Source organism: Oncorhynchus mykiss, chromosome 22 (genome assembly GCF_057628025.1).
Source record: "Oncorhynchus mykiss isolate SJ-2025 chromosome 22, ASM5762802v1, whole genome shotgun sequence".
NCBI classification, from domain to species: domain Eukaryota; kingdom Metazoa; phylum Chordata; class Actinopteri; order Salmoniformes; family Salmonidae; genus Oncorhynchus; species Oncorhynchus mykiss.
The window spans coordinates 28,572,447-28,584,747 of record NC_143043.1 but is presented as its reverse complement, the minus strand read 5'-3'; the positions used below and the strand labels follow the sequence as shown (position 1 = coordinate 28,584,747).

The window sequence follows — 12,301 nt, the reverse complement described above, 5'->3', positions numbered from 1 at the left end:
TGACTGCTTAGATGACAACAGAGAGTGACAGTGGTGTAAAAGAGAGGGGGGGGGGCAATGCAAATAGTATGGGTAGCCATTTGATTAGGTGTTCAGCAGTCTTATGGGTTGGGGGTAGAAGCTGTTTAGAGGCCTCTTGGACCTAGACTTGGCACTGCGGTACCGCTTGCCGTGCGGTAGCAGAGAGAACAGTCTATGACTAGGGTGGCTGGAGTCTTTGACAATTTTTAGAGCGGATGTGTTGTTAACTACCCTTACCACCTGGGGGCGGCCCATCACCCCCAGGGAGTCCAGGATGCAGTTACAGAAGGTGTTTAGTTCCAGGGTCCTTAGCTTATTGATGAGCTTTGAGGGCACTATCGTGTTGAACGCTGAGCTGTAGTCAATGAATAGCATTCTCACATAGGTGTTCCTTTTGTCCAGGTGGGAAAGGGCAGTGTGGAGTGCAATAGAGATTGCATCATCCGTGGATCAGTTAGGGCGGTATACAAATTGGAGTGGGTCTAGGGTTTCTGGGTGTTGATGTGAGCCATGACCACGAGCCTTTCAAAGTACTTCATGGCTACAGACATGAGTGCTACGGGTCGGTAGTCATTTAGGCAGGTTACCTTAGTGTTCTTGGGCACAGGCACTATGGTGGTCTGCTTAAAACATGGTATTACAGGGAGAGGTTGAAAATGTCAGTGAAGACACTTGCCAGTTGGTCAACTTATGCTCACAGTACATGTCCTGGTAATCCGTCTGGCCCTGCAACCTTGTGAATGTTAACTTGTTTAAAGGTCTTACTCACATCAGCTGTGGAGAGCGTGATCACACAGTCTTCCGGAACAGCTGGTGCTCTCATGCGTGTTTCAGTGTTTGCTTCAAAGCGAGGATAAAAATAGTTTAGCTCGTCTGGTAGGCTCGTGTCACTGGGGAGTTCTCTACTGTGCTTCCCTTTTTGTAGTCTGTAATGGTTTGCAAGCCCTGCCACATCCGACTAGATTCAGAGCCGGTGTAGTAATATTCGTTCTCAGTCCCCTTTGCCCTTTTATGTTTCATCGGAGGGCATAGCGGGATTTCTAAAAAGCTTCCAGGTTAGAGTCCTGCTAATTGAAAGCGGCAGCTCTAGCCTTTAGCTCAGTGCGGATGTTCCCTGTAATCCATGGCTTCTGGTTGGGGTATGTACATACGGTCACTGTGGGGACGACGTCATCGATGCACTTACTGATGAAGCCAATGACTGATGTGGTGTACTCCTCAATGCCATTCCAGTCTGTGCTAGCAAAACAGTCCTGTAGTTTATCTGACCACTTTTCTATTGCTCTAGTCACTGCTGCTTGCTGCTTTAATTTTGCTTTAAGAAGGAATCAGGAGGATAGAATTATAGTCAGATTTGCCAATTGGAGGGCGAGGCAGAGCTTTGTATGCGTCTCTGTGTGTGGTGTAAAGGTGGTCCAGAGTATTTTTCCCTCTGGTTGCACATTTAACATGCTGATAGAAATTTGGTAAAACGGATTTAAGTTTCCCTGCATTAAAGTCCCCGGCTACTAGGAGCGCCACCTCTGGGTGAGCATTTTCTTGTTTGTTTATGGTGGAATACAGCTCATTCAATGCTGTCTTAGTGCCAGCCTCTGACTGTGGTGGTATGTAAACAACTACGGAAATGTAGATGGTGGTAGATATTGTGGTCTACAGCTTATTATGAGATACTCTTCCTCAGGCGAGCAATAGCTTGAGACTTCCTTAGATATTGTGCACCAGTTGTTATTTACAAAAATACATAGTCCGCCACACCTCGTCTTACCAGACGCTGCTGTTCTGTCCTGCCGTTACAGCGTTTAACCAGCCAGCTGTATGTTGATAGTGTCGTCATTTGGCCATGACTCCGTGAAGCATAAGATATTCTAGTTTTGAATGTCCCATTGGTAGTTTAATCTTCTGTGTAGGTCATCTATTTTAATCTCCAAAGATTGCATGTTTACTAGCAGAATGGAAGGAAGTGGAGGTTTATTAGATCGCCTACGAATTCTCAGAAGGCAGCCTGCCCTCTGGCCCCTTTTTCTTCACCTCCTCTTCACGCAAATCACGGGTATCTGGGCCTGTTCCAGAGAAAGCAGCATATTGTTCACATCAGGCTCGTTCAAGGAAAAAAGGATTCTGCCAGTCTGTGGTGAGTAATCGCAGTGCTGATGTCCAGAAGTTATTTTCGGTCATATGAGACGGTAGCGGCAACATTGTTTACAAAATAAGCAAAAAAATAAGTTACAAATAACACAAATAAACAAACAGAAAAATTGGTGCCATTGTGTGTGCGCATGTGTATGGGGTATGATACCGCAACATTTTATAGACCCCCAGCTGTCTGCTAAGAGGGTTACAAAAACACAGCCCCTTGGTTAGTGTGAGATCGAGCTCACACGTAAACAACACTGCAGCCTAAACTGGACGGACTGAGGTTGGGTGTATGTAAGTCACCAGGAATAGTATTATTTGTTGCCAGGAGTTGAATGCTGATTTTTAGGTGATTCCAGGTCATAGATTAGCAACCGTAGTTTGTCGGTGTTAGTAAGAGCAGGAATTTTACTGCAGTAGAAACCCATTATTTTTTGGATTGAAAAAACACTTTCAGTGTAAAGTTAAACCACTGAAACAAGATATAAATCAATTATCTTTTCACATACTACTTTTTTTTAAATAATATATTCTTTGAGAACTAACAATCACCAAAATAAAAGCTAGAATGTCAGGGGAATTGAAAATTCCCAAAACAAATAATTTAACAGTATTGATTTTGTTATTAAGTTCAGGCAAAATAACAGGGCATTAGCCATGGCAAAATGCATAGAATTGCAGGAAATTCTTTAAAACTGTATAAATGTTTCTCGGATCAATGGAGAAATTTGGGGAATTGCAGGAATTTGGCTTAAAAATGCCACGACCCCCTTTGTTTATCCAGAAAAAAACCTGGTAAGAGGAAAGCAAACGCTTTGATTGGATGAATCTTCCTTCCTGATTAGAAGGAAGATTAGACTGATTATACCACATACATTTAGAAACATTGAGTTGTACGTGGGTGCCAACTGTCCCAATCAGTTCCATTCACTCCCATTCAATGGAAGGTCCCTCTTCCTTATGCCGGTATACTTCCTCAAGATTCTTAGGAATGATGACATCACAGTCTAATCTCTCTTGGTACCATCCCACGTTGTTGTTGTTGACATGAGGTTATCTAGACTCCGAACAAGGTCTTACTGTCTCCCAGATTAGGTCTATTAACTGTCTCTGTCTCGGACAAACCCCCTGTGACTCCCCTCTGATGCCCTGTAATCCCACTGCACCTCAACTCCTACCTCCCAGTTTAGACCAGTGTGGGTGGGGAAAGCCCCTGATGATGGTCCCAGCTCTAAAATGGTTGTGCATAGACCTGGATAAGGACTACAACGTTCCAAACCTCTGTTACCTTCTCTATGAATGATAAAGAACAACGAGCAACGAACAGTCAGCAAGAGTTAATGTTCAACACTGGTGATATCGCTGATTCCATGCAGTGATGATTTTGTTACTCATTTTATAGCTTAAGCCAGTATAGCTACAGTAGATTTGTCATTGTTTCGGGGGGAACCTGCCTCAGCCACCACAGATGGGTAGCAGTTACCTGAATGATCCGTGGCAGTTATTTTGTGCCGAAACACTGTCCACATGGCAGCTATCAGTGCAGGATGCTTTGTGCCTCAATGGCTGCCCAGTTGTCCTGCCGATGATATCAGGTTACAGGGTAAAGAGCTCAGGGCATTACAGAGTGAGTGGGGCTATGCAGGCCATTGTAGTCACCATGTATCAGCACAATGGTCCTGCCAATTATTTCAACCAAAAGCCTGGGACAGTGATGGATACTTTGGCTACCTATCTGACCTGATAAGATCAGATAGGTAGCAATATAGAATCGCTACACTTTGCCCTCTGATTGGCTAGGTGGATTTCCGGCCATGTTGGCAATGGAGGTTTCAAGACAATTACATTGGAACTAATGAGCTTACCTTTGGCGAAAAAAATTCTCCCAAAACCAAATGTTTCTCTATATTTTAGACGCAGTTGATGGCCTGTAGATAGGCTGGTGTTTGTACTACAACAAAGAGCGATTGCGTGCAACAGTAAGTGCTACGGTAAGTTCATTAGCTCAGGATCGCTGTCTGTCCACGCGCTGAACTCTTTATTCCCATTTTGAAGATGAATTGAACATCATTAACCTACAGTCCATTGTCTACTACGGTGTAACCTTTAGCTGTTAACCCGGAGTCTAATGGATGTACTGTTTCCTCATGAATATACAGTAGCTCACCACCTTGTTTGGAATTTCAGGTCCTTTTCTGAACTGGTTAGGATAAATAATTACGAGAACATATTTTGGTGACTCGTAAGAGTCCGTGTCACAACAGGATCCTTATCCACAAGGGAAAGTGAAGGGTGAAAGCTCCCAGCTTTGCGCACACAGAGGATTTTGTCTGCCGCCTCTCGGCCCATCATCTCCTAGACCACTTGTTCCATAATCACTCCCATGTCTGACTGTGTGTGTGTCTGAGACTTGCACAAACATGCATGCATGTGGCTGTACATGCATGTGTCTATGTAGCCTACATAATGTGATGTACGCTGAGTGTACAAAACATTAAGAACACCTTCCTAATATTGAGTTGCACCCCACATTTTGCCCACGAAACAGCCACAATATTTCAGGGCATGGACCTTGTAGACAAGGTGTTGAAAGCATTCCACAGGGATGCTGGCCCATGTTAACTCCAATGCTTCCAACAGTTGTGTCAAATTTGCTGGATGTCCTTTTGGGTGGTGGACCATTCTTGATACACACAGGAAACTGTTGTGTGAAAAACACAGCAGCGTTGCAGTTCTTGCCTACTACCATACCCGTTCAAAGGCACTTCAATATTTTGTCTTGCCCATTTTAACCCTATGAATGGCACACACACAATCTATATCTCAATTGTCTTGAGGCTTAAAAATCCTTCTTGAACCTGTCTCCTCCCCTTCATCTACACTGATTGAAGTGGATTTAACAAGTGACATCAATAAGGGATCAGAGCTTTCACCTGGATTCACCTGGTCACCGGACCATGCTGTGCCCATGCTATGCCCATTTATGTGTAGCCTGTACAATATGATGACCAGTAGGACCTACCCAGGTTGTGTATTATTAATGTATGCGGTATCAGAGGTATCACTGAAATTTATCCTGCTTGACCTTTAGCTAAGGTGAGGTTCCTTAAATTTAGACTCCGGCCGCACAGTACCTAATTCCCTGATGATGATTTATTTTAAACGCTCTAAATCCTTACCATCCAGAAGATGTTTTATAAATGGAGGATTTCATTGGGCCGTGAACAAACATGACTCGACCAGCCTCTTTGACACAACTACAAATGATCGAGGAGTTTGCTAAAGCACAACCAGATCTGGCAATGTCATTATGGTTAAACTCAGTGTTTCCTAGTCCATGTCTAATGGCCCTATGAACTATGATTGATTAAAACAGCACTGACCTGATCAAATCATAAACCTGAACATTACCCTCAGGTGAAGGGTAAGACTGAAAATGTAGGCCTCAGCCAGTTCCAGCTTTCCCTCCCCCCTTTCCCATTTCTCTCTGCGGATGGCCTCTCTTCCCTCCCCCCTTTCCCATCTCTCTCTGCGGATGGCCTCTCTTCCCTCCCCCTTTCCCATCTCTCTCTGCGGATGGCCTCTCTTCCCTCCCCCCTTTCCCATCTCTCTCTGCGGATGGCCTCTCTTCCCTCCCCATTTCCCATCTCTCTCTGCGGATGGCCTCTCTTCCCTTCCCCTTTCCCATCTCTCTCTGCGGATGGCCTCTCTTCCCTCCCCCCTTTCCCATCTCTCTCTGCGGATGGCCTCTCTTCCCTCCCCCCTTTCCCATCTCTCTCTGCGGATGGCCTCTCTTCCCTCCCCCCTTTCCCATCTCTCTCTGCGGATGGCCTCTCTTCCCTCCCCCCTTTCCCATCTCTCTCTGCGGATGGCCTCTCTTCCCTCCCCCCTCCCCATCTCTGTCTGCGGATGGCCTCTCTTCCCTCCCCCCTTTCCCATCTCTCTCTCGTCCACGTTTCTCTCGCACTAAGCACCAATCCCAGTATTACACCAGTAACGTCTTAACAAGCTGCTCTAAAGGGCTTAGCCAACAAGATTAGGGAGCAAAAAAAAATCTCTCTCATTGGGCCATCTGCCTACCTGTGGCCGCGAGCTGTTCTTCAGCACCACACCTTCCTCAGCCCACGGAAGAAAGGAGGAAAGGAGGCCATCACTTTATTTTTCCTAGACCTACACCTGCATTGCTTGCTGTTTGGGGTTTTAGGCTGGGTTTCTGTGCAGCACTTTGAGATATCAGCTGATGTAAGAAGGGCTTTATAAATAAATGTGATTTGACTTTATCTAATCACTTCATAATTATTGGTGAGGGACTGATGCGTTTGCTGGATTTTGAACTATGCAATCTCGTAAGGAGGGACTAATACCATTTTTCAACCCCTCTGAGTTAAAACTACTACGGATTTAAGATGTCGGACTCTTTATTGAAATTTATTTTGTGTACACTTCCGTTCATTTTAGCGTTCGCACTTTTGGGAATAAGAACAGGTATGTATTTATGTAGGTAGGTAGGACTAATAAATAATCAATGTACACATCAATCTACTGCAATTTCAGATGGAGTTGTTGTCCAATGTTATCCTTTTAATGTTTTACCACAGATGCTGCATCTGGAGAAGGACCTATTCTTCCTGATGGACAGGATCTTTATTTCAAAATAGTTGGCATTTCACCCATTCTATCAGTTCCTCAAAGCATAGTTCATTCACCTGTCCTCAAGGTTTCAAACAAGGACCATGGAGCTACCCACCGGCAGAAGCGCAATGTCCTTTTCCCCAGCGGGGTCAAACTCTGCGGGCAGGAGAGTGTGCAACAAGCCATCGCAAATCATCTCAGCTACTTTCACCTTCGAGGTGAGTTATTTAGATTGCTGGGTTATGGCATAATATTCACTACAACCACCACTCACTGACCTGTATGGATAATACTGGGGATAGAAGTAGCCCGTAAGTACAGATCTCGAATCCATTTACCCTTCCCAAATTGTAACCTCGACCGTTGGGAGAAAGACAACGAACTTAAGATAAGTGTCTAGGCTTAACTTCACACTTTATCCGATAGGCTCTATACTGTATAGTGCTGTGCAGTGTGCTTATCCTTATTAGATGTATGGTTGTGTGTGTCTCTTGCCTCTAGCCAGGGATTTAAAAGTGGGCAGTTGCAACACAAGCCAGCGGTGGGAGAGGCCTACACATACTGTAACATCTATGGGCCAACATGAGTTCTCGGTCCTCCCAGTCCCTCAGTTCCAAGTCTTTGGTCTTATAATGGCGTTTAGAACAATCAGTATTTACCCCTCCCGCCGCTCCTCTTATCAAAGACCTTCACCTGATGGAGTAGTGCTTGAAGTGCTGCAGATATCATGACATCTGTTGGAGGATTGGTGCTTGCCCACAGACCTATGGCCAGTTGTGCATTTACCTCCAGATTCGCTTGGGCTACTGACTGTAGGTATTAGCTGATCCCAGATCTACACATGTGGCACCTTCTGGTAACCCTTACCCAGACTTTAGAGTAGGTCTATATCCTTTACTCACCCAGCCCTAGAAACGTGAGGTGTGTGTCAACTGCATTGAGATATTTGGGTCTCAACCTATATGCCCTCTCCATCATCAGATATCCAGCAATATCTGCTCGACTTTAGATTCATTTCCTGGCGATCAGTAAGTCACTCTGTAAGTCAAGATAATGATCTGGCTGGACCTGACCTGGACCTGGCTGGACCTGACCTGGTTGGAACTGGCTGGACCTGGACCTGGCTGGACCTGGCCTGACTGGACCTGACCTGGCTGGACCTGACTGGACTTGACCTGGCTGGATCTGACCTGGCTGGATCTGGCTGGATCTGACCTGACTGGACCTGGGTTGCTAACCCTTGAGTTTCCCGATGAATAGTAAAGCTATTCCAGGACCTTCTCTATACTATCCTTTATGAAAATGTATATATTTAAAAAAAAACAAACATTTTCTTTACTTTAATGAGGTTGGTTAAATTTGGCAATCAAGACGTTAGTTTCAGCCCAGCACTTATTAAAACACCTGATTTAAACATCTGCTCATGAAGACCTTCTTCCAGATGGGCTGGAACAAATCCCTTCCCGGTGCTCTTTAGACCAGGGCCGTGGTTGGTGATTGTGTAGATAGGTGAGATGGTACTGTATTATGTAGGTGCAGGGTCCCATGTAGATGCAGTTGATACAGTTGAATTGAGAGGAGAACAGTTGGGACAGCGTTAAGGGAGATACTGTGCCGTAGGCTCCAGGGAGCAGAACAGTGAGGGTTGAGTAGGTAGCTACAGGTCATTGTGTTGGTGACCTGTTTCCCCCCCCCCCCCCCATTTATTTCACCTTTATTTAACCAGGTAGGCCAGTTGAGCACAAGTTGCCATTGTACTCTCCTGTAAGCTGACTTACAGGGGTTACATGACAGGTTTGGCAGTGGCATGACATTGGAGAGTGATACTGAGGTCAGGCATACAGGTACACAACATGCTAAACATGGAATCAGTTGACTGACCTGGCAGGGGTATGTACTGTACCACACTTAAATCTACACTGTGATCCACACATGAGCCAAGATGCTAGCTATGATTTACCTCAGGGGGTCACAGCTATAGAACTGGAGGGCCACAGCCTAGGGTGGTTTTCCTACCTGCTCATTGTCATCCTTAGAGAAAGTTTTCTACCAGGTGAATGGGTTCTTTCACCAATCAGTGTGTGTGTGTTTTAGTGTGTCAGGAGACGGTGTGGGAAGCCTTCAAGATTTTCTGGGACCGCCTCCCGAACCAGGAGGAGTACCAGACCTGGATGAGGCGGTGCCTGGACGGCACAACCACCGCTCTGGACATGGGCAACAACTTCAGCCAATCAGAGGAGCACCTGGCTCTGGTTGAGAGTGTGAGTGGGCTGTTTTTGAAAGTGGAGGGGGGTAGTGGGTGTCTTTTCAGTCTCCATGAAATTACCATCATCATGTATATCTACTACCTGTACATCATCATTCATCCAAAAAGTCATAGTTTCCAGCTGCTTTTTGTGTTTTTTTAATGTTATTTTGTGTGTATCTAACAATTATATTCCTGCTTCAGTTATTACTGTATTTGCTCCTGTAACATTTCTGTCTTCTGTCCAATTTCAGAGAATGTCAGTGACGGAGTTAAAAAGGCAAGGCATCATATCCTGTTCACTTTATTTGCCATTGTAACCACTCTTTGTGCGTATTCACTGGGCAAGACCCTTGTATTTATTACATGTCTCATTCATTTCCCCATTGCTGTTTTCTCTACTTCTGTTCTATCAACTGTAGTGATGCCACCAACTCATGGTTACATATGTGCAGGTAAGGTTCTGAAGGTTCTTCAACCTTACCTGGCCATATCACTCCTCATCCTCTGCACACTCTGCTGTGCCCACAGAGATAGATACCGTGTATATATCTCTATGGCTGCTGTGCCCATATCCACTCCATGTAGAACCCCAAACATTGTCATGTGCTTCTTTAAATTACTCTTAAGAAAAGCTTTTTATAATTTGAATTGATGAGATCTGTGAGTGAAACCTCTTTCTACCTGTAACTGACTGTTGTTCTTCCACAGCACCCAGACTCCAGACACAGAACAGGAGGCTCAAGGTCAGTGACACACGCACTCTTTCGTCCCTCCTTTCTCTCTCTCTCTCTCTCACTGTCTCTGTCTCTCTCTGTCTCTCGCTGTCTCTGTCTCTCTCTGTCTCTCTCTTTCTGTCTCTCTCAAATTCAATTCAATTCAATTCAATTTTTCAAATTCAAGCTGCTTTATTGGCATGAAAAACATTGTGTCAACATTGCCAAAGCAACAATGAATACAATATACATTGTAACAAAATTATAAACGATAGCAAATAATAATATAAAATGGTATTAACTAATAATGCAAAATTAAATACAAAAATAATAACAATAAAATGGTAACAGTCAATAGTATAAATTTAAAAATCTAAATATGGAAAATGAAACTATAACTAACTTAACTAAATAACTGTCATCTTCTCCATTATATCATTACTACTACTACTACTACCATCACTAAACTGTCATCATTACCATTACCACTCATACCACTACTATTTGGAATGATAAACAATAATAATAGTGAAAATAAGTAAGTTACTGCTTACTATGCAGATGTTATTATCCAGTGTCCCTCAGGCTGTCGCAGGAAAATACATATTTGGCTGCAAGAGGAGCCATTGCTCCTTCGCCCATGAGTATTTTTTTGTTTTTCCTCTGGGTTTTTAATAAGTTAAAATTTGGAATAAATAAATATCCAATAAATATTTATTTTCCACCATAATTTGCAAATAAATAAATTAAAAATCCTACCTATGTGTACCTATGATGAAAATTACAGGCCTCTCGCATCTTTTTAAGTGGGAGAATTTGCACAATTGGTGGCTGACTAAATACTTTTTTTGCCCCACTGTACATACCCAGCGTGCGACAGAGCTGCAGGAGTTGTGACCCGTTTTTGTTGGTTATGTTGTCATAGTTGTGCCTAGGGGGGGCATATGTGGGAGGGACTGCTGTCACCTGCAGGCAGGTGTTTGTCCCCCTGTGTGCTGAGGGTGTATGGTTATTGTTCGGTTCTGGCATTTAGGTCGCCACAGACTAGTACATGTCCCTGGGCCTGGAAATGATTGATTTCCCCCTCCAGGATGGAGAAGCTGTCTTCATTAAAGTATGGGGATTTTAGTGGCAGGATATACAGTGGGGAGGACAAGTATTTGATACACTGCTGATTTAGCAGGTTTTCCTACTTACAAAGCATGTAGAGGTCTGTAATTTTTATCATAGGTACACTTCAACTGTGAGAGACGGAGTCTAAAACAAAAAGCCAGAAAATCACATTGTGTGATTTTTAAGTAATTAATTAGCATTTTATTGCATTGACATAAGTATTTGATCACTTACAAACCAGTAAGAATTCCGGCACTCACAGACCTGTTAGTTTTTCTTTGAGAAGCCCTCCTGTTCTCCACTCATTACCTGTATTAACTGCACCTGTTTGAACTCGTTACCTGTATAAAAGACACCTGTCCACACACTCAATCAAACAGACTCCAACCTCTCCACAATGGCCAAGACCAGAGAGGGTGTAATGACATCAGGGAAAAAATTGTAGACCTGCACAAGGCTGGGATGGGCTACAGGACAATAGGCAAGCAGCTTGGTGAGAAGGCAACAACTGTTGGCGCAATTATTAGAAAATGGAAGAAGTTTAAGATGGCGGTCAATCACCCTCGGTCTTCGGGCTCCATGCAAGATCTCACCTAGTGGGGCATCAATGATCATGAGGAAGGTGAGGGATCAGCCCAGAACTTCACGGCAGGACCTGGTCAATGACCTGAAGAGAGCTGAGACTACAGTCTCAAAGAAAACCATTAGTAACACACTACACCGTCATGGAATAAAATCCTGCAGCGCACGCAAGCCAGCGCATGTCCAGGCCCGTCTGAAGTTTGCCAATGACCATCTGGATGATCCAGAGGAGGAATGGGAGAAGGTCATGTGGTCTGATGAGACAAAAATAGAGCTTTTTGGTCTACACTCCACTCGCTGTGATTGGAGGAAGAAGAAGAATGAGTACAACCCCAAGAACACCATCCCAACCGTGAAGCAGGAAGGTGGAAACATCATTCTTTGGGGATGCTTTTCTGCAAAGGGGACAGGACGACTGCACCGTATTGAGGGGAGGATGGATGGGGCCATGTATCGCGAGATCTTGGCCAACAACCTCCTTCCCCCAGTAAGAGCATAGAAGATGGGTCGTGGCTGGGTCTTCCAGCATGACAACGACCCGAAACACACAGCCAGGGCAACTAAGGAGTGGCTCCGTAAGAAGCATCTCAAGGTCCTGGAGTGGCCTAGCCAGTCTCCAGACCTGAACCCAATAGAAAATCTTTGGAGGGAGCTGAAAGTCCGTATTGCCCAGCGACAGCCCCGAAACCTGAAGGATCTGGAGAAGGTCTGTATGGAGGAGTGGGCCAAAATCCCTGCAGCAGTGTGTACAAACCTGGTCAAGAACTACAGGAAACATATGATCTCTGTAATTGCAAACAAAGGTTTCTATACCAAAAATTAAGTTCTGTTTTTCTGATGTATCAAATACTTATGTCAT

General features: G+C 44.4%; 1 protein-coding gene across 1 annotated transcript in view; it reads left to right on the top strand.

Moving 5' to 3' along the window:
• The first annotated feature begins 6,278 nt into the window (after positions 1-6,278).
• Positions 6,279-12,301, top strand: part of impg2a (interphotoreceptor matrix proteoglycan 2a) — a 28,622-nt gene continuing 22,599 nt past the window's right edge. The window contains exons 1-6 of the mRNA XM_090216424.1: positions 6,279-6,639; positions 6,753-7,004; positions 8,881-9,047; positions 9,286-9,311; positions 9,358-9,486; positions 9,743-9,777. Coding sequence (XP_090072550.1) covers positions 6,561-6,639; positions 6,753-7,004; positions 8,881-9,047; positions 9,286-9,311; positions 9,358-9,486; positions 9,743-9,777 — 688 coding nt within the window. The 5' untranslated portion in view covers positions 6,279-6,560. The remainder of the gene's footprint in view (positions 6,640-6,752; positions 7,005-8,880; positions 9,048-9,285; positions 9,312-9,357; positions 9,487-9,742; positions 9,778-12,301) is intronic.